This window comes from Erythranthe guttata, chromosome 14 (assembly GCF_056151865.1).
Source record: "Erythranthe guttata isolate IM_541 chromosome 14, IM_541, whole genome shotgun sequence".
Taxonomy (NCBI): Eukaryota; Viridiplantae; Streptophyta; class Magnoliopsida; order Lamiales; family Phrymaceae; genus Erythranthe; species Erythranthe guttata.
Window position 1 is genome coordinate 14,488,847 of NC_142546.1, and position 22,296 is coordinate 14,511,142.

The 22,296-nt window shown below is 36.1% G+C and overlaps 4 protein-coding genes across 8 annotated transcripts; 2 read left to right on the forward strand and 2 right to left on the reverse strand.

Annotated features, from left to right (window-relative positions):
- The first annotated feature begins 5,452 nt into the window (after window positions 1-5,452).
- LOC105965592 (vesicle-associated protein 1-1) lies at window positions 5,453-8,303 on the forward strand. The gene is made up of 8 exons (XM_012990160.2): window positions 5,453-5,734; window positions 5,930-6,000; window positions 6,113-6,194; window positions 6,432-6,547; window positions 6,668-6,835; window positions 6,921-6,962; window positions 7,210-7,287; window positions 7,898-8,303. The coding sequence occupies exons 1-8, from the start codon at window positions 5,683-5,685 to the stop codon at window positions 8,006-8,008; spliced, it is 720 nt and encodes a 239-aa protein (XP_012845614.1). The 5' UTR covers window positions 5,453-5,682; the 3' UTR covers window positions 8,009-8,303.
- On the reverse strand, window positions 8,278-11,009 carry LOC105965591 (hypothetical protein). Of its 4 annotated transcripts, none has more exons than XM_088813019.1 (7): window positions 10,588-11,008; window positions 9,714-9,809; window positions 9,460-9,576; window positions 9,307-9,367; window positions 8,991-9,115; window positions 8,688-8,760; window positions 8,278-8,479 (listed from the first exon to the last, which is right to left on the reverse strand). In XM_088813019.1, the coding sequence occupies exons 1-7, from the start codon at window positions 10,918-10,920 to the stop codon at window positions 8,472-8,474; spliced, it is 813 nt and encodes a 270-aa protein (XP_088669145.1). In that variant the 5' UTR covers window positions 10,921-11,008; the 3' UTR covers window positions 8,278-8,471. The 4 variants fall into 4 exon arrangements, with proteins under 4 accessions (XP_088669145.1, XP_012845613.1, XP_012845612.1 ...); XM_012990159.2 differs by having other exon boundaries at window positions 9,307-9,376; window positions 10,588-11,007; XM_012990158.2 differs by having other exon boundaries at window positions 8,458-8,760; window positions 10,588-11,009.
- A 1,345-nt stretch (window positions 11,010-12,354) lies between these two features.
- On the forward strand, window positions 12,355-20,681 carry MEE44 (Nucleotidyltransferase family protein). 2 transcript variants are annotated; one of them, XM_012990148.2, is made up of 17 exons: window positions 12,355-13,298; window positions 13,601-14,140; window positions 14,240-14,359; window positions 14,439-16,301; window positions 16,399-16,515; window positions 16,632-16,814; window positions 16,902-16,964; window positions 17,572-17,643; window positions 17,728-17,985; window positions 18,180-18,299; window positions 18,509-18,568; window positions 18,988-19,028; window positions 19,145-19,222; window positions 19,304-19,388; window positions 19,509-20,057; window positions 20,200-20,399; window positions 20,486-20,681. In XM_012990148.2, the coding sequence occupies exons 1-15, from the start codon at window positions 12,471-12,473 to the stop codon at window positions 19,638-19,640; spliced, it is 4,560 nt and encodes a 1,519-aa protein (XP_012845602.2). In that variant the 5' UTR covers window positions 12,355-12,470; the 3' UTR covers window positions 19,641-20,057; window positions 20,200-20,399; window positions 20,486-20,681. The 2 variants fall into 2 exon arrangements, with proteins under 2 accessions (XP_012845602.2, XP_088669021.1); XM_088812895.1 differs by having other exon boundaries at window positions 12,360-13,298; window positions 18,509-18,573.
- On the reverse strand, window positions 20,530-22,075 carry LOC105965586 (Polynucleotidyl transferase, ribonuclease H-like superfamily protein). Its single transcript, XM_012990151.2, has 6 exons — window positions 21,760-22,075; window positions 21,592-21,651; window positions 21,385-21,497; window positions 21,140-21,208; window positions 20,992-21,043; window positions 20,530-20,887 (listed from the first exon to the last, which is right to left on the reverse strand). Exons 1-6 carry the CDS (start codon window positions 22,045-22,047, stop codon window positions 20,750-20,752), a joined length of 720 nt encoding a protein of 239 aa, XP_012845605.2. The 5' UTR covers window positions 22,048-22,075; the 3' UTR covers window positions 20,530-20,749.
- Between the last annotated feature and the right edge of the window lie 221 nt (window positions 22,076-22,296).

Sequence of the window (22,296 nt, forward strand, 5' to 3'; positions counted from 1 at the left end):
GTTTGTAATTAAATATATGTAGTTTGTTGTTTACAATTAAATATAAACGATGCATAATCCATATCCTACACGTAATTTGACATTGATTATGTGAACGTCCGATGCATTTAATATTGCTTTTCCTTTCTTCGATCATGTTGAACAATGACTTGATCATTTTTTTTTGCAGTGGATTGAGTGTGAAACAAAAAAAAGATAATGATTGTACGATACAAAACAACAAATGTAATAGTTGCTAATATTAACAATCGTTAATTACAAATTGCAAATACAAACAGTGAAGGCAAATTGTACACGAAAAATGATAAAGAATGAAGTACAAACTGTAAATTGTAAACTCGCAAAGTTATTTAAAACGACAAAATATGTTTGTAAATTCGATGTCATGTTCTTGGTTTTTCTTCATCAATTGATCCAGGGTTGCATTCAGATGTTTAACTTATAGTCGCTTCACGGATTGAAAGTGCCTTGCTATGATGCCATCCCTCGGTTTATGACTGCTTTTTTAAACGTTATATTCATGCCGGTGGCGCCGCTTTTTACCCCAAAAATCAATTGGCACTCAATAGGGCTTAACTGAAGCTCTTTTCCACCAATTATAAATCGACGTTTATTTTTGTCGTACGTCACGAGAATTTTATATATTTCTTGTACAGACTTACTGACTTCCTGCGTTGGGATCTCTCTCCTCATAAACGGCGGTATAAATTCTGCAAACACGGTCCTTTGAACACATTCAATGTGACGTCCATTGAAATTATATTTTTTGAAGAAGCGGACAACAAAAACGAGTGTTGCACGATATTTCGGATTTGGAACTGCTGGTTCTATTTCCTGCTCAACTGGTGCCCTCAAGGTAGGTGTTATTGATTTTGTCTTCACTTTTTTTGACGATGTTGAACCGGCATTTAAAGGCGTGTTCCGTTTCTTTCCCGCGACTGGTTAATTTAAAAAAAATGATTATACGATATTGAACAACAAATGTACGCATTGAATTCCAAGATGCAAACTCATAACAAAAAACAACAACAATACTAAGTACGAAATCATATCAACAAAACTATTAAGTGCAAACTCATAATAAACAAACATTGATTGAAACTACCACTAACGAAACTCCTCAAATAAGCTATGTGCAACCATGAAATGCAGCCCATGGTTGGTTATTGTAATTTCAATTTACATTTTTTTTTGTTTTTTTTTTAGTTTATACAAACACAAGCCTGTCTTATGTTCAAAATAGGCTACCATATGCAATATTAACCCAACTACGTCCGAATCAAAATTTTCAGTAAATGAGTTTTTTGCAAATGAAAAACGAATAAATGGGTTCTTCAAAGTACCAAAAAATATAAAATTAAAAATTTTATTATTTGAACAAAACCGGTAAACTTTGGAAATCCAAAACGAACATATTGAAATTCAACTTGCAAACTCATAACAGATAAATGTAAATAGCAAAGTCAGAACACATAATTAGGTTCTTCAAACGTATTGTTTTAGAATAAACATAACCATAGTCGTAACATACACAAACCCCTCAATTTACCTGATTTCGGGGATTGGAAATCATCATCATCCTTTGCTGTTAAGGGGGAAAAAACGGTTTCTCAAATTTTTTTTGAAATATTTGAAATAAATAGCAAACAAACTAAATACAAAAGGATCATTGATTACCAAGACTTAATCGTGTTTTGGCCATCGTATGAACTCCAAACAACAAACCCTAACACCAGCCGTTGATTCCGAGCAAAAAACAATTTGTAATCTGCAAACAAAACGAAGTCGAAGTGGGCAACAACAATTTGTAAACTGCAAACAAAACGAAGTAAAACTGCAAACGACAAACACCCAAAACGACCTGGTAAAACGACCAAGAACCCAAAAATTGAACAGCAAATAAAACAGCAAATCGAATACTGCAAAACGACCAAATCGAAAACTGCAAACTGCAGCAAATCGAAAACTGCGAACAACCAAAACACCCAAAACTGCAAACGACCAAGACACCCAAAACTGCAAACGACCTGGTACCCAAAACGACCTGGTACCCAAAACGACCTGGTAAAACGACCAAGAACCCAAAAATTGAACAGCAAATAAAACAGCAAATTGAATACTGCAAACGACCAAAACGAAAACTGCAAACGCCCAAGAACCCAAAAATCGAAAACTGCAAACTGCAGCAAATCGAAAACTGCAAACAACCAAAACACCCAAAACTGCAAACGACCAAGACACCCAAAACTGCAAACGACCTGGTACCCAAAACGACCTGGTAAAACGACCAAGAACCCAAAAATTGAACAGCAAATCGAAAACTGCAAACGACCAAATCGAAAACTGCAAACAACCAAAACACCCAAAACTGCAAACGACCAAGAACCCAAAAATTGAACAGCAAATCGAAAACGAAGACAAAATGCAAACGACCTGGTAAAACTGCAAACGACCACACACCCAAAACCTCTTGAAGGATTCAAAATTCGTGGTGAAATTTTCGATTTGAAGAATAGGGGAGAAATCGAATTCAAGATTTTTGCAATTGGAATTTCGAATTTGCAGTATAATAGGGAGAGAAATGGGGGATTTGATTTTGAAGATATATTTTACCGTATATTACTAGAGATATTGATAGGGGTAATTTTGACAAATTATAAATACAAAAATTTGCTGGAAATTAGAGTTTATTAGATGGATTTTAACACATATAATCTCTTATAGGAGGACCTATAGCAAATTGCCCCTTAATTAAATATTTAAATTACTTCTTTGTTCATTTGTGCTTACTTTAAAGTTTAGACTGATTTTCTTCCAATTTTAATACGTTTTTTTATGTTTTATTTATTACTAAAATATTGCCTGAACAAATTTAGTAGTATAAATTGTAGAGATAAACTTTCAAAAAAAAAAAAAAAAAAAAAATTAAATCAAATTATTCCGAACAACTCACAATTTAGGAGGTTGTGTGCGAAATATATTATATGGTTTTTTAATTAATATTAAAAATACGAAGAGTTTTTTAGCAATTCGATACAACTACCGTGTACCACCGGATGCAACAAACTCTAATTATCAATATCAGTCAAAATCAGTGGCTATATATTTTTGTTGAGTGGCCAATTTTTTGCTCAAAAAGAACATATCCACCACTAACTTTATAAAGTTTCTTATCTAATTCCCATAAATATATTTGTAATAAGATTTAAGATCATCTGGTGTATTTCACCGGCTGTAGCATCTACAAAATTGTTGGGAAAATGAATTCTTGTACTATACAAGACATTATTCGTTCGATATTATTTTTTCCGGTAGATCAACCCGCATGTGTAGAAAAAGGGTATATTATGGTTCACATAAAAATTGCAAAAGAAATTCCTAGAAAAAAATTTATTGCAAAAGGAATAATTATTAAAGGAAAAGGATCTACCAAACAAAGAAGAGCATAAAGGGTGAAAGAATATTCAAAGTCAAGAACCTTTAGTCTAGTATTTTCACACACACACACACACACACACACACACATATATATATATGGGATTACATTTGGAACGGATTACCCGTTAAAAAGGAAAAAACGGATGCCTTTAGATATAGGACACGTGGAGAGATTAATGAATGATGAATGCCTTGAGTTGTTAATTAATTGCTTATCTTCTATTTATTTTATTCATGTGGAAATCAAATTATTTCTTATTTTCTCTAGATTTATATTTAGCACCTAATATTATATTTAAGATTCAATAGTTTTCTTATCATATTTAGAAGAAAAAAAAATACACGTATTTGATTTTTTTCTTTTAATGTAATTCATAATACTTTCATACTAAATTGATACAAGGCTCCTTCGATCCTACACCTGGTGATAAATACCGGGTGGGTCTTCTGCTGTCACGTGTCTTTTTTATTTTTTTCTAAAATCCCTATAGGTTAACCCAAACGGAAGAATATATTATAAAATACAAAAAAAGACACGTGGCAGCAGAAGACCCACCCGGTGTTTATCACCTGGTGTAGGGTCGAAGTAGTCATTGATACAATATAATAAAATTATTATATAAAATTATCATAAAAAGTAACACTTAATTAAATTAAATTAAATAGTAACACTGAATTAAATTATACGAAAAAATAAGTGTTTATTTGGAGAAAAAACAAAGTAAGAAAACAAAACAAAGGTAGAGAGATAATAAAGATTGTAGACAATTCTAGGAGAGAGGTAGAGAGATATGCATAAAATCTCCACGTGTCACTTCATAAGTGGCATCCGTTTTTAGTCAAATAGCAGCGCATCCGTTTTTAATTTAATTCCTATATATATATATATATATATTCTACTATCAATTACCTTTTCATATAATAGATGATTTATGTATAAGTTGTTTTCTAAATAATTTTTATACATTATGCATTACAACATTTTCAAAATTTGTAACTATATATTTATAAAAATATACAAATTTAAAAAAATTGGATCAAATGGTAAAATTCTCACTAAACATGAAATTTTATTCTATATTTATTTAAACTCAATCAACACAAGTTATTTATCGCAATTATTACTTAAAAAAGTCCGTAAAAATTACATAGTTGTAGAGTAAAAAAGTATCGTGTTAAATAACTCAAGTTCGAATTCCTGCCTAATTACAAAAGTCCATTTAAAATAAAATAAAATCCAAAATTTAAATTTAATGAATAGATACCTAGTGACGTACTCCTTTAATGTAGTGGTAGTGCTTACCTACCATACCGAATTCGAGTATGTTGCAAGTTAAAACTATAAATCGTATTTTACCTCACCCCCTTCAACTTATAAGTTTGTGACACTTTTCTCCCCCAAACTCCAAAATTCAGTTATGCTTCCCCCAAGTTTATTTATTTATTTATAATATTCTTTCAAGTCCTATGTTAAATATATTTCATTAAAATCATTGTTCAAAAAAAAATATTTCGTAATGGGTGATTTTTTTTTTGTGAACTTAGTAGTACAAATATTTATTATTAACTAGTTGAGTTATAGAACTATATGGTTGTTTGGCACTAAAATAACAATTTAATTTCATAACTTACTTTAAACCGTAATAAATAGTAGAAAACCGATATTTTATTTTAATTTTTATTATATTTTTCAAAATTCAAACTCTGCTACAAATGAAAAACTAGAGGCGGAACATGATATGAATAAGTAGAGAAAGAATACCAAAATGGTGTACCGAATAGAAACAACTAGATCCATCATTCATACATTCATTTACCAAAAAATAATTGTTTCATAACTGAAAGTATAACTAATTTTGTTTTAAAAAGAGGGAAACAATTAGAATAAGGGGGTAATATGTATATGTTTGTAGTTTGAAGGCCTAAATGTCAAGTTCAAAATATTTAGGGGAGCAAAGTGAAATAAACCCAAAATAATTTGCCTATTTTACTAGAGACACTCTACACTTTACACGTTTGCCATTATTTATTTTTCCTCTCTCTTTCTCTGAAACTGCAAAAAGCCAAGGCAGAATTGGCAAAAAAATCGATTACCCAGATCTCTATTTTTCTCTCAATTAATCTCCCTTTTGGCTGTGTTACGGTGCTCCAAATCAATCTCCGCCGCCGGTAAACAGCTCCGACGTCACCGGAAACAATTGTACGATCAGTTCTCCGGCGGATAGATCAGCGATCGGCTTTAAAATGAGCAACGGCGATCTCCTCCAAATTGAGCCACTCGAACTTCAATTCCCGTGTACGTACAATTTTTTTTCTTCTGAATTTTATGCTATTTGTGTTTTTTCGTTTCAATTATCACTTCTAGACGATTCTATGGATTGGGGGAAAATGCTAGACGAAACTTGAATTTGATTCTGTTTCTTTTAGATCTGTGCTTTGGATTTTTTTAATTATTTTAATTGATTTGTTTTCCGTTTGTGTTCTGCAATAGTCGAATTGAAGAAGCAGATCTCATGTTCCATGCAATTAACCAACAAGTCTGATAATCCTGTTGCATTCAAGGTAAAAAAAAAATGTTTCTATTATCTGTGGGGATTTTTTGAAAAAATATATAAAAGAAACGCCTTTGAAAGGTAGAAGTATCTGAATTTTACTTGATCTTTTGAATATTCAGGTGAAAACTACGAATCCGAAGAAGTACTGTGTGAGGCCGAACACAGGGGTAGTGCTGCCTCACTCTAATTGTGATGTCACAGGTCTCTCTCTCTCTCTCTCTCACACACACACACACACACACACACACACACACACACACACACACACACACACGATGTGTGTGTGCGTGTGTATCATATACATGTACATATCAACTGAAGTTTGTATATTTATCTAATTTAAGGTATTAAAGATTGGAAATGATTAATCGGATTTATTCAATACTGCATACTTGCATAGTATTCTGTAGTCAATTCATATGCCGTTTGTTGATTCAGTTACAATGCAAGCCCAAAAGGAGGCTCCACCAGACATGCAATGCAGGGATAAATTTCTCCTCCAAAGTGTAGTGGTCGCCTCTGGACTTACCGCAAAGGATATTACTCCTGAAATGGTAATTATAACATTCTTTTTGCAGGATTCACTGTTAAAGTAGATCAATTGGTCATTGTTTAATTACTATTTTGTAAAATATGGTGAAACTTACTTATTCACCTGATCTGTGTGTCATCAGTTCAACAAAGAGTCGGGAAATCAAGTTGATGAATCCAAGTTGAGAGTCGTTTATGTTCCGCCACCTCAGCCACCTTCACCAGTGCGAGAAGGGTCAGAGGAAGGTTCCTCACCTCGGGCCTCAGTATCAGACAATGGGACTGTAAATCAGACTTCCGATTTTAACATGGTAAATATAACACGTGTTTCTTAAGCATCAAGCATATTGTCAAATTTGTGTGTGTGTAATCATACTTTCTGTTATGCTTTTGCAGATGTCGAAAGCATTTGTTGAACAGCATGAAAGCTCATCAGAGGTTATATCCTATATTTTTCGTCTCTCATAAATTTCTTATTACTAGTTATTTAAATTTGATTTTTTTTTTGTTTATTCCGTCTCCTCTTTATACTTAGTGTAAGAAATTTCGACATTTTTAACTGTCCTTTATGCACTTTCTAAGCTTGGGAGCTAATTTGAGTTTCATATATAGATGTATATTTGTTCCGACACTAGTAAAGGTTAACCATTTTTATTGATGAATTAGTGTTTGGCTCCCATTGTAGGTGAAGGCCCTGATTTCAAAGCTGACCGAGGAGAAACATTCTGCTGTTCAGCAAAACAACAAGCTTCAGCAAGAACTGGTAATCATATGTTGTCTGTTTCTTGAATCTTGATTTTTGTGGGTCAGTTCTTCGTAGTTACTGTCACCCCCACACGTAAAAGAAGTAAATATGAAATGTAAAATAATTTGTTAGAAATAATCTTGCACTCGGCATTCTTTTGGCCCAATGTGAATTGTTGCAGTTAGAAATAAATAACTAAAAACTTATATGTTTTTAAATCTATTGCCGATTCGGGCTTGGTGCCTTGTGAAGCATCCAGATTTCGAATTGTCTACCCTATTAATAAAATGCATTGGCTATAAACCTCCCACTTTGGGGATTCTGTGAGTAAATTTGGCCAACTCTAAAATTAGGATTTCTATTGAGAATGCAAAGACTGACGAATGACATATATATATGATATTAAATATCGAATATTTACCTTGGCTCATGCAATATCGAATAGTTGTAGATAATATACATTCTTTGACACAAAGTTAAGTTTATTGTTTCAACGATTCAATAATCAGCCTTGTGACCACTGCAACTATAGAGCATTTCAGATTATTGCATTATATGGGAAGGAAATCGATAATCTGCCTGTTAAATTAACCATTGTAATTTTACTTATTTCCTTATGGGCTTGCAGGAGCTGTTGAGACGTCAAAGTAACAGAAGCCGTGGGGGTATCCCGTTTATGTATGTCATCATTGTTGGCTTGATTGGAATCCTGTTGGGGTATCTTCTCAAGAGAACATGATTTGATCGAAAACTTGCGTCTGAAATTCGTATTTAGATACCTCAGTTGTCTGCTTGTCAAATTCTTTTTTTTTAGGACATTGAAGAAATGTGTCAACTATAAGAGATTTATTTTTCAATTAGCTATATTTGTTTGACTGTAGAAAAACACTCCTAGATGCGTTTTTACCGGTCATTATAATTTGCTCGAGATGCTTTCGTGTTGTTGTGACCAACATTTTTTTTTTTTTTTTAACATTTTGTATTTCGTTGCTATAACGAGATATATTGTTTATGGAATCATGGTTTTTCGTTTACTTTTATTTCTCCCCGTCATTGTACATGTTTCTGAAATTCTTGTTCTGGTGAATTCGCCGATGTTAAAAACAGGAGGAACTATAAAAGTATATACATATAATGATATATATAGTTAGAGAAATTCGTGAGGCTTCAATGACGACGGAGAAGTTCTTCATGATCCTTGCTTAGTAACCTGTAGCAAAACGATTACGAGATTAACATAGAATTAGTTACATGGTTAAACATTAGATTATTTACACGGGAAGCTGAATAACGGGCATTATTACATATTTTTTCCTTTTCCTTGTATCGAAACAAGTAAAAAAAAAAAAAAAAAAACACAACCAAGACAATAGCAGCGTCAAAACATATATATCCTCAGTTCCCAAGTCTCGACTTACCATTTCCACCATCATCACAAACTTTTAGCATGTTGCATCTACCGACAATCTTCCGGAAGTCATCAAAGCTTATCTGAAGGGCATTTTACAAAACAAATAAGTTCAAATAATGCCAAAATATGACACAAACTACATGTTCTTACGACATTTTAATACATTCACATTTCATAAAAAAAAAAAAAAAAAAAAGATCTATGTCGTCACTTAAGGGTAGTCGGTGACAAATTACTATTGCTTGGGAAGTAAGGTAACGTATTAGTCGGGGAAAAAGAAAATTCTAAAAACGCAGAAAAAGATAACGACCTTTCCATCTCCATCGTTGTCAAAGCAAAATATCATATCGGCCAATTCTTTTTCCGACCATGTAAAATCATGTGCTGTGGCTAGTCTCTGTATATCTCTGAGAGTGATGCCCCCTTTCCCAGTTTCTATTGACATTTTAAATAATCGGCTCCGTAAGTAATTAAACAAATAAGTAAATAAAACAGAAAAAAATGTCAAAATATTTTATTATCATTAGGATCGTATTAGGATCGTTATATTTGGTCTGGTATTAATAGATTTGCTGTCATGGAATAAATAGTCAAAACAAATCAATAAAAGATAAAATTTTATTTACCATCAAACTGGAAGAAGTGTATAAGCATTTCATCTTCGGTCATTTGCACTCGACTGGTAATCTGTTTACCCTAGATAAGTATACAAAAATCATGAGAATAAATTGACGAATACAAACAAATAACCGATAAATTAACCGAAAATAAATACGAACCAATTTCTTTTTCTTCCTCTTTCCAGAATCATCTGAAATGCAGGGATTTTTTCGTGGAAGTGTGCTGCTTTTTACATCTAAAAACCCTGCAGAATCCTGCAGGGATAGAGCAATTGCCTGCAAAATAACGACAATTATTTAGAATTATTTGAATTAAAACTAAAATATAAACATACGAAATCTTTAAAACAAAACGCAAATTAAAAAAAAAAAAAACAGATGCTACAAAACAGAAATTGGTTTCTTATTATTACCTGCATCAAAGCATCATCGTCGTCCACAAAATCTGAATCGGGAGTGGGTTTTTGTGTAGGGCCTCGTTTCTTAGAAGTAGAAGTGTTTCTCTTCACCTGGACCAATATTTCTCTTTTTAGATCATACTTGAGATATATTAAAAATAGATAAATATGTACTTCGAAATAAATGCCGAAACCAATTGCTGCTACTCGATTTTTCTTGAGATGTTCGGACAAATATATAAATAAGAACACGTTTAAATAATGCAATATTGCATAGATTAGTGATATTCATAGCTTTTCTTTTCCCCCCCACAATTAAGCCTACAAACTACTAAAGTGATACTGTTCTATACATAAATAGGTTAAATTACGGTCACCCCGAGGTAAGGTCAAATTACGAAAAAACCCCTTAACTATGAATTTTCTTACACGTCCACTCTTTCGGTATCAAATTTAGTAGAATCTTCTAGATTATGTGGAATATTCTCCAGTTTGTACCCGTTTTATCCCATTCGAACTCCACATTTCGAAACAAAATGATCATAAAATGTATCTCTTAACTCATAAATATCATATTGTGGTGCAATAGAAACAACATTTTTGCACAAAACGAGTACAAACTAGACAACATGCCACATAATCTTCTAGATTCTGTTGAATTCGACACCATAAGGGTGGACGCGTAAGAAGATCCATAGTCGAGGGTGGTTTTAATTACCCAAACACGAGGGGGTTTTTCGTAATTTACCATATATATAAATATGCAAAATTAAACCAACAGACAATTAATCAAACTTAGGAACAGAAAAAAAATGATAAAATTCAAATGTTTAATATGATAAGAGTAAAATCTTTGAACCCAGTAAAATTAAAAATTAAATCTTTCAACCTCGTTCTTCTCAGACGATGAAGAATCTTCGTCCTCATCCTCTTGGGTTGGATTATATTCTTCATCTTCTTCATCACACACTTTTTTCTTCCCCTTTTTCACAGTCTGCGATTTCTGAATAGTTCCCATGAAGGAATTCGCCATTTTACGCAGCCCCAAAGCTTCCATTCTTTTATTATTCTCTTCGATTCTATTCAGCCTCTGCATTTCATAGTCCGGTAGCTTTTCATCTTGATTTCTCCGGCCGCCGCCGTTTCCTTTCGCCGCTTCATTATCGGTTCCCTCTTCTGATGAAGATGATGATGCTTTTTCTTCGGATTCTGATTTGGGCATTTTTACTGAATTAGGGTTTTGGTTGGGTTCATACAATTTCGATTTGTTTTTTTTTAATTGAAGGAGTGCATGAATTTGTTACAAGTTAGTACGGGACTATGGGGTAATTCTTTTGTGAGCTAATTTCATTTACCTCCCTGTATTAATCAGAAACTTTCACTTATCTCCCTCATACTACCAAAATCTTTATTTCCCCCCTTGAATTATATCTTGTATCTATTATAACTTTTAGGGTAAATTACAAACACCCCCCTGAGGTATGGTGGATTTACAAAAAAAACCCCTTATTTGGATAATTACATCTACCCCTCAACTATGATTTTTTCTTACACTTCCACCCTTATGTTGTCAAATTCAACATAATCATCTAGATTTCGTGGAATGTGCTCTAGTTTGTACTCGTTTTGTGTTAAAATACAGTTTCTGATACACCACAATCTGATATATACAAGCCAAAAAAACATAATATGATCATCTTGCTTCAAAATATAGATTTCGAATGGGATAAAAAAGGTACAAAAGTGATAATATTCCATATAATATCGAAGATTCCACTAAATTTGAGGAGTTGATGGGTTGTTGTAATTATCCAAACAAGAGGGGATTTTTCGTAATTTGACCATACCTCAGGTGGATGGTTGTAATTTACCCTAACTTTTAACAAGTGTAGTCCTAGCTAAAGATTCTCACTCTGTAAATTATTTTGATTTTGTAGAACTTAAAAAAAAAAAGGTAAAATGCACTAATTCTCTGTGGTTTGAGTTTTGTTCACATAGCCCTCTTGTACTTTCAATATAAGCACATGACCTCCCTGTAGTTTGAACTTTGTGCACATAACTCCCTTGTAATTTTAATATAAGCAAATAACCCCCTAGATATTTCATTTGGTAAATATTCATGCTCATTAGGAAGAAGAAATTTTTAAAAGTAGAAAAATACAAGGGGGTTATGTGCTATATTAAAGTAAAAGGGGGCCATGTGCATAATGTTCAAACTAAAGGGGGTAAGTGCCATTTCAAAAACAATGATTTAATAAAGGGGGTCATGTGCTATATGAAAAGTAAAAGGGGGTCATGTGGATAATGTTCAAACTAAATGGGGGTAAGTGCTATTTCATAAACAATGATTTAATACAAGGGAGTCATGTGCTATATGAAAAGTAAAAGGGGGTCATGTGCATAATGTTCAAACTAAATGGTGGGTAAGTGCTATTTGAAAAAAAATGATTTAATACCAGGGGGTCATGTGCTATATTAAAAGTAAAAGGGGGTCATGTGCATAATATTCAAACTAAATGGGGGTAAGTGCTATTTCAAAAACAATGATTTAATACAAGGGGGTCACGTGCTATTTTTAAAAGTAAAAGGGGGTCACGTGCATAATGTTCAAACTATAGTGGGGGTAAGTGCTATTTAAAAAACAATGAAAAATAAATATTTAATACAAATTGCATTATATTTTCTTCTCCTTCCTTTTTCTGTTTATTTGATGATCACCTCTCCACTCAAACACCTCGCCGCACCGGAGAATTCCCGCCGCCGAATATTCCGATGACTTCGAGGCAACAGCTCCTCGACTCCCTCACCGCCCATATCTCCCTCTACCACTCCCAAATCCCCAGGGGAAACCCGAACCCGGCTCCGGGTCCGAACACCCGACCCGCCGTGCTCCGATGGTTCTCCTCCCTCTCGGTGCACCACCGCCGCGCGCACCTCACAACCGTCCACCCGAGCGTCACCGCAATCATCATCCAGATGAAGGAGAAGCTCCAATCGCAGGGCTACGGCCGCTTCATCATCCTCCCCGACCTCCCGCAGAATGACGATTCTGCCCTCCCCACCCTCTGCTACCGGAAATCCGACGGGCTGCTATCGCGATTCGCCGAGTTTGATCCCGCCCGACGCGCAATTCGCGAGTCGGTGGAGCTGTTCAGCTCGACGGAAGGCGAGGGCGGCGATTCGAAAGGGGATGGATTCCCCCGCCTTGACGCGGCGTGTGTTTCCGAGGGTTTAGTTGAGGATGTGAGTAGGTTTGTTGAAATTATGGACGAAATTACCAATGGGGAGTTTTTGAGGGGAGGAGAGGAGGCGGAGATGGCGGGGGAGTGGGCGGAGATGGGGTGGTTGAAAGCGAAGGGGTATTATAGTTTAGAGGAGTTTGTTGTGAATAGAATGGAGGTTGCTTTGAGGTTGGCCTGGTTGAATAGTAACAGTGGGAAGAAAAGAGGGGTAAAATTGAAGGAAAGGATGAATGCTGCTGGTGTGGCAGCGAATTTGTTTTGGAGGAAGAAAGGCTGTGTCGATTGGTGGGACAAATTGGATGATTCTGTGAAGAAGAAGGTCTATTTTGCTTACTTGGGAAAAGCTGCGCGCTCGCTGGTACTTTGTTATATATATATACTTTTATTGATATATGATATGTCTGTTTGTTATGAATTTCTGTTACTGAGTGTAGTTTCGCATTGTTTATTTTATTCAAGCGGTGATAAGTGAAATCCAAACGTTGTTTTGTTCGACTGTCACGTGTTGGCACAACCCGTTTTTTGTCTTTTTCTTTTTCAATGGAAATCTTCTTGTGGATCTGTATGCAAACTTATGCATAATCATCTGCTAGTTTCATTTTTATGTGGTCATTTTCTTGTTAAATGTACTCTCTGATATCTTCTTATTGAAAATCTCAGACAGCTGATATAGCAAATGGCAAAATTCCCTTCTTCGATGATAAAATTTGGTCCTCTGGCGATCACGATAGATTACCGAGACGTGATTCGACCTCATTCCATAGACAAGATATTGCAAAAGTCGGAGGAGTAGGTTCAAAGAAGAAATGGAATGCCAACCCTGCACAAGTTTCTGGGAATATGTCTCCATTGTATTGTATTTTCAATAGTTTGTATATTCTTCAGGTTGTTTCCGCTCTGTCATCTGCTGCACAGAATGGTGGACATGGTACTGAGAAACTTTTTTACAGCTCTCTGGACTGTGTAAATAGCATTGCTGACATCATACTGCGAAAATTACGAGAGCTACTCATGGTTATCTCCCTAGATTGCACAAAAATTGAGTTACTAGGAGAGGGAAACAAGAACTCTCATGCAAAGAAATCAACCGAAAAACATGTTGCAAATAACCGTAAGAAAAAGGGGAAGAACCGCAATAAAAAGTCAAATCCCGTTCCAAGACCTTGTCAAGATGATTCGAAACCTATTGATCCTACTAAGGTATTTATTTCTTCGAACCTCATCAATCCAGAAATACAATCAAAAAATTAGAGGACTCTTTGTATTGCAAAGTTTTTACTGATTTCATCGATATTTCAGGGTAAAGGGGATGAAATAGTGTGTATCAGAGATGAAAATATTAGACAATCCAATAAGTTCGAATGTGAAGTTCGAAAAGAGGATGTTGCGCAGGGGAATCTCTTATCAGCAGATGTTATGGTTGTGCTTGTTTTTACTTTTATATAAAGTTAATTGACATGAATGGTAGCTTAGTTTCTAACTCATTGATCACCACCAGGAACCTGTTAAAGGAGTGAATAATGGAAAATTACGAGGCGCTCCAAGGAAGAATAGAAAAGAAAGGAAAAAACTTAAAAGCTCTGGCTCCAATGGTTCTGAGGTTGGTTGTTGTCAATCAAAATTGACTGAAGTTGCCCCTGCCTCTGTTAGTTGTCAAGAGGCACCCTCCACTTCTGTTCGGACTTCTGGATGTTCAACTTTTGCGAATGTGTCAAAAAATGCTGTTAGTCACTTTGACAGGCCTGATGCAAATCCAGATATTGGCAGTAATTTAAGTACAGATAACGCTGCACAATATACAGAAACTACTGTGGACGAGTCTTTGAATTTTGGTGCCAAAGCCATTGAGCCTGTGGTCGAATATAATGACAAGTCGTGCACAAGAATGATTGGCTCTAGAAGTTATGCATCAAGTTGTAAAGGGAAACAAATGAAAGGTGGCGAACCAGAGGTGAAAAAACCCTCTATGGTTCAGGAGCAAGGAAGTCTTAGTTTCCTTAGAGTTGGGGCCACAAGTTCCCCGACACATGTTTCTTATGAATGGCCCAACATACGTCCCAATCATCCTTCAGTCCATACACATCGTCCTGCTGCTACTGATAGATTGCATCTTGATGTTGGTCACCATTTGCAAAATCATTTCCACCATTCTTTTTTACAAACTTTACAAGTAAGAAATTCACCTATTGACATTAGTGCTTATAATGGAGTTATAACTAGACCTTCGGCAATGAGTTTAGATTGGCCCCCTACGGTGCGTGGTGTTAATAGACTAGTTCCATCAGTTACTTGTAATTATGACTCTGAGTTCATTTCAAGGCGCCAGTCTTCTTTTCAGCAAAGTGTCGCAGCTCAAAGTGTGCAGTGTGGCGCAGCCACTTCTGAGGATGAAAGGACCATTTCCAGTGAAATGATGGACTTTCACGATGTCCCGAATTCACAGGAACTAATAGACGATCATGACAGAAGCTGGATGTCGGAAGAAGAGTTAGAGACACATGCAATTAGTGGAGTGGATTATAACCAATATTTTGGTGGTGGCGTGATGTATTGGGATTCATCTGATCATCCAGGGACCAGTTTCTCTCGGCCTCCTTCTCTTTGTTCGGATGATAGCTCCTGGGCTTGGAGAGAAGCAGATATGAACCGAGCTGTTGATGATATGGTTGCCTTCTCCTCTTCTTATAGTACAAATGGTTTAACCTCTCCATCTACTGCTTCTTTTTGCTCTCCATTCGATCCTTTAGGCCCAGGGGCTCTTGGTTATGTTATCCCTGGAGGTGAAATTAGTAGCAAGGTTCTGCATTCTTCCTCAACGATGGCTGAAGGTGGTACAGAGGAGAGTGTTTCTGGGTCTATTTCCAATATTTCGGGTGATGGAGAAATGAAGACTGTGGATTCACTTCCATATCCCATTTTGAGACCAATAATCATCCCGAGTATGTCGAGGGAAAGATCAAGATCAGAGTTTAAGTATAGTTATGACCATAAAAGCCCTTGTGTTCCTCTGAACAGACGAGAACAGCCTCGGATTAAGCGGCCGCCTTCTCCTGTAGTCCTCTGTGTTCCACGTGCTCCTCGACCACCCCCTCCCTCTCCGGTTAGTGATTCGAGAAAACATAGGGGTTTTCCTACTGTTCGGTCCGGTAGCTCTAGCCCAAGGCAGTGGGGTGTCAAAGGTTGGCTCCATGATGGAGTCAACTTTGAAGAAGCTTGCATGCCCATAGAAGGGAGTGAAGTGGTTTGGCCTTCTTGGAGGAACAAAGGCCTTTCAGCCCGTCAGTTGACGCAGCCTTTAGCTGGAACATTGCTTCAGGATCGGCTTATTGCAATTTCCCAGTTAGCTCGTGATCAAGAACATGTATGTATTTCTCTTATACAATACAGCAATTTCTGATGGCATTGAGGGCTTATGTTTTACTTCGTTTTTTACTTTCTAACTTGTCTTGTTTCCTCAGCCAGATGTTATATTTCCTCTACAACCCCCTGAATCACAGAACTCTTCCACACGCAAGGCATCTCTGTCACTGATTCATGATATTCTGCATGATGAAATCAACTATTTCTGCAAGCAGGTATAAAATGTTAGATTAGTAGCATGTATTATATTTGAATTTCGAGCTACCTGCAGGTATTACTGAATACTGTTTCTGCAAGTTGCTGATGCTCATAATTATTTCAAATGTTTAAGGTTGCTGCTGAGAACTTGATCAGGAAGCCTTACATTAATTGGGCCGTTAAGCGTGTGGCACGGTCTCTACAAGTCTTATGGCCTCGTTCTAGAACAAATATTTATGGTTCAAATGCAACTGGTTTATCCCTGCCATCTAGTGATGTAGACCTTGTGGTTTGTCTTCCTCCTGTCAGGAATTTGGTGAGAAAACAACAATATTGGTAGTACGCATTTTCTTGAAACAAGATAAATTTTATAAATCCGGCCTCATATTCGGTTACTTTTCAGGAACCTATTAAAGAAGCAGGGATCTTAGAGGGACGCAACGGCATTAAAGAAACTTGCCTTCAGGTAGGCTGGAAGGCACAAAAATCGATCTCAATTGATTTTTGTTTCTTTATGCATACTTAATTGTTGAATAATTGACTCAAGTTCCAAGAGTTGTCAATCCAGTATAGGCAGATGCTTTATGCAAACTATGTCCAACTCTAGTTCCAGTCTGAGCCGACTATTCCCCTCAATGGCCTCAAACAATCTAGAACACTTAACTGAAGTGAAATGGAGGACCAATGAGTCAATCTAATTTTGTCTAATTTAAATATGTTGGAGTCCATTACCAAGTTGATATGTAAGAGTCCACTACCTAGTTGAAACTTGTAAGAGTTAAATGTGGATGATAAAAGTTAAAGTCGAAGTCTCTCTACTTCATCGGATTTTGCGTCCGTTTACCACCCCTTATTTGTTTTCCTCTTTCTGTGTGTGTGATGGGGGATGGGTCATGTTTTTGTTGTACAGGTACCACAGCACCACTTTGCTTAAATTCTTTTTACCTATTTTCCTATGATTTACCTCTGATTGAAGCAATATTTTATTTGGCCGGATGTCTAGTAATACAGTGCATCATTTAATGTTTTAATCGATCTAGGTTATTAATTTTGTGGAGCTTTTCTCATTGCAGCATGCTGCTAGGTATCTTGCAAATCAGGAATGGGTCAAAAGTGATTCTCTCAAGATTGTAGAAAACACTGCTGTAATGCCACCAACAAATTTATCCTTTCTTCTATTCATTTTGTTCGCCTCTCACATCTACCTCCTCTTTTTTCATTGCTATTAGATACCTATCATAATGCTTGTGGTGGAGGTTCCACAAGATCTCGTCTCCACTCTGTCAAATGTTCATATACCAAAGGAAGAAGCAAATCTGGTAGCTTCTGAAGAAGGCAGCACTTTTCAGGCTGATGCAATTGGTTCTGAGGACACTACACCAACGTTCAGTAAGACTAGGAATGATGTCAATGAAGGATTCGAATCAGTTCGTCTTGACATTAGTTTCAAGTCTCCTACACACACTGGACTTCTGACAACTGGCCTGGTAATTGTTTGCATCAAAGTTTTTGATATGTTGGTTCAAAGCAGTGTTAAATGCTCTTCTGATACTTGGATGTTTCTAAATTGTTGAATTCAGATCCTTTTAATTTCAGTTGCTCCTTTAATGTATTTTGCCTGGCCTCAGAGGTGCGTGTTTAGTCATTCTTACTTTCTGATGATTCGAGTTCACCTGTGCAGGTTAAAGATCTTACTGAGCGATTTCCGGCTGTTACGCCTCTTGCTTTGGTGCTAAAACAGTTCTTGGCTGACCGTAGCTTGGACCAGTCTTATTCAGGTGGTTTAAGCTCATATTGCCTGGTAAGTTCTTGTTGTATAAATATTACAGCAGATTTGTAGTTTCTCACCCGTTTGAAGACCTATTCCTAGTTATTCAATATTGCTCGTGTTCTGAAGTTTCATTGTAATACCTCTTCAAATTTCAGCATTTTAGAATTGACTTTTCGTGGTACTTATGTTTCTCTCTTGTATAAACTTGCTTACGTTTCGTGTTATTCTTCATTTGACAGATATTGTTGATCACACGTTTTCTGCAGCATGAGCATCATCACGGCCGACCTATAAATCAAGTATTGTTAGTTGATCTTTTGGAGATAGTTTTGCTTAGTTTACTATTGCAATAGATTCTTTTCTGCCTGTTGTTTTTACGTTTTTGCCATTTGGATTGGTATTACCATCTCCAAAAAAAATTAGCATCTAAGCATCTAACAACTGTGTGCTCTTCATTAGTCTAGCAACCAAAATTAGGTAAGGTATGTAGGGAGGAGGGTGGGAGGGTCTATACTCTACTCTTTTCTACCCTTTTGTTTTCATCCCTCTATATTCTACATTAGTGTTTTATCTGCGTGTATGAGTTTGTGAAGATCTGGTTTGCCCATGTAAACTATAATTTTGAGTTGAACTGTAAACTTGAATTGCCCTTCAATTTTGTTGAGACCAGTGCGCATGTCTGCAGTCAAATAATGTTCTTTTAAAATTATTTTTGTAGAACTATGGAAGCCTCTTGATGGATTTTCTGTATTTCTTTGGGTAAGTAAAAAGCTTCATAGAATATTAATAAACCTTTTTTTTGAATGTACTTCGGCAATATTTCATTTACCAAGACATGTCTATCCATCATATTGATCGGACCATCTTTTGTTCAGGAATGTCTTTGACCCACGGCAGATGCGTATTTCAGTACAGGGAAGTGGGGTATATTTAAATAGGGAACGTGGGTGCAGGTAAAAGAACACCTTGATTTGTTTTTTATCCACCTTCGCAATTTGCTATTTTCATTTGTTCACCAACTATTTGTTTTGCAGTATCGATCCACTTTACATTGATGATCCTCTATTTCTGACAAATAATGTTGGGAGAAATTGTTTTCGTATACATCAATGTATTAAGGTCAAGTGGCATTCTTGATTTGACCATTCATACTGCTTTAATATTGTCCATTATTCCTGTCTATTATTCTTTACTGGAATTGATGACGTTATTTATTCCAAATATTATTGCTTGATGCAGGCATTTGCCGATGCTTATGCAATGCTGGAGAGTGAGCTCACATGTCTGCACAACGATGACAAGGATACGAAGCCTACATGTAAACTGCTTCCAAAATTAATTCCAAGCATTGGTCTTTTGGTCGAGTCCTAATATGGCAAAAGTGGTAAGGTGTCTACAAAAGCCTCTCCATACTCCGAATCACCAGTATACTTTCACTACTGCTTCCAACTATACACAACCTTTCCCGTAAAATAGTGGAAATATTAAGTAAAATATTCTTCTTGTTTGGTCGAAGAGTAAAATGCTAGGGTAAAGTAGTTTGAGGGGGAAAATGGGAGTATTTTTTCCATTTTAAACTGGGAAAAAATGTTTTCCCAACAAAAAGGTGAGGAAATCTGCGTAGAATTGAAGTGGGTATACTATTATTGCGCCGGTTTTCCAGAGTTTCGGCTCGGGCTCTTGGCTCGGGCGATAGGTACTGTCATTTGTACGGAACCGATACTCTGATTTTTGCTTGATTAGCTGAGCTTGAGCGTCAGGTTGACAGCCGAACCAGGTCTCCATCAGGTACGAGGTTACATTTTTACAAATGCCAATTTCTAGTCGGCTTTAGCTGTTTGAAGATGACGCATTTTTCCTCGTCTCAACTTATATAAGGTAATGATTTTCCTTTTACTCCATTTCTTCATGTTCATAACTTCTGCTTTAGGCGAATCCTGTGCCGGGAATAGCAGTGAAGGAAGACCGTAAACTGAAGTTCTTGGAGAACTAAAACCAAGAAGAAACTACCGTTTCGCCACCATCTTCAAGATCGAGGGTCAACATAATAAACCGGTGTCGAAGCTTGCCAGTCTCGAAGAAAGTTATGGTGATTCCACAGCTTCTAAATAATGTCTTCTTTATCGCACGGTAAGATATCTAATTACCCCATTATAGATATCATAAGAAAGCTCTGTTCTAAAGTATTTGGTCTTATTAATATTATTTTCGTTTAGGTCACAAGATACATCAAAATTCAGAAGGAAGCTCGAAGGACAAATTTAAGAGGTAATCCGATTAGATTCGACCGATGCACGGCCCCCGTGCAATTCATAATTACCAAGTTTTAAACTTTCCATTGTATTACATACATGGAAAATAACAATAATAAAAAAACACGTATTTAAAAACGCAACCTCACTTTTCCTATTTTGATCCGTAGTACCGTCCCAAATTACATTAAAGTCAAGTTATACGTTATTAACTAACGCAGTAGCTTATCAAATTTGATTTTGTTCTGGGTAAAAATCGAGATCCTTGGGTGGACCTTTTAGCAACTTGTTCTTAAGTTCCACTTGCTTGGGCACAACGAGTTCGATTCCCTTCCCCGAATCCGAAAAATATCTTTCAAGCACCTTCTGCAATAATAGACAAATAAAAATAAAGGGAATATCATCATCATTGTAATCAATGTAACAGATTTTCGAGAAATAATAATGGTTTCGTTGAATTGATTGCTCACCATTGCAGCATACGCATCGATTTTCCCTTGACGGTCAGATTTACTGAGGCCGCTGTAAAGAAGAAGAAAAAAGAACGATGATTATGAAATAAAATTTCGAGATGCTCGATTTTTATAAATCCATATATCATTATTTTTTTTAGTTTACTTGGCTATCATATGATCCAGAGCCTCAGTAGTTGTTCCATGCTCATCCTGCAAATATACTCTCCATCCCCTAAAATCGAAATCATTATTAAAAAATAATTGCTCTAAATATTTGAGAATTGTACTAATTTTCGGAAAAATAATTTAGAAAAACATGTTCAGAAACAGTATGTCATGTTCAACAAAGGTGCAAATTATCCGTTAAACGAAATCTAATTGGACCCGAATAAAATGGAAATTATTAACCTCTCGGCAGCACGAACTGCGAGCCTCCCGGCCACTGTACGAATTTTATTCGACTGATCCGTCTCCTTTCCGTCACTCGATTTCGGTAGCCCAATTATAAATTCATCAACTTCCTAATAATTTAAATAAAATAAAAAATAATAAAATTCATCCCACAATATATAATGTTTAATATAAACAAATATAATTTATTTTTTTAATCAAAACCTGAATTTCAGCAATATCAAGAAGTCTCAGCTCAAGCTTCTGCCCTCTTAATTCAACAACCTAAAATAAAACCACCACAAAAACCCATCTCATATATACATACACACATCTATATATACATACATATACATACATACACGCACACACTGAAAATGTGTTTGTGAGTACCATTAAAGGGCGAACGGAGAAGCCTTTGCTAATGGCAAGGCCAGTGCGAGACAATCCCAAATCTACCCCTAGGCTGAACCCGCCCCGCCACGTCGGGTCGAGCTTCCGGCGAAGGACATTTGGGGGAATTCGCTCCTCCCACGACGGCGCTGAAACTGATAACGCCGCCGCCGCCGCATTCACGGACAATTGGACTCTTCTGGTTAGAGAAATTGAGCTTCGATTTTGGATGATGAGAGGGTTTTGTTTGGATAAGAGGGGGTTTAGATTCATGAATTGAATTGCCATTTTTTTTTTAATTTCTTAGCTTTCTTTTTTCCACACCATAACAGAGTAATATAGAAATGGGCTACTAATTTACCGGGTCGGGTCGAACCGAACCCAAAAATATAAAATGTGGGCCAAATGGCCCATCCGGCTCATGTAAAAGGAGCACAGTATATTTGATTGGTAATAAAAAAAAAGGGTAAATTCCACTTTCCCCCCTAATACTTTGGTCCGATATCAATTTACCCCTTTCTACTCTTGATTGCATCG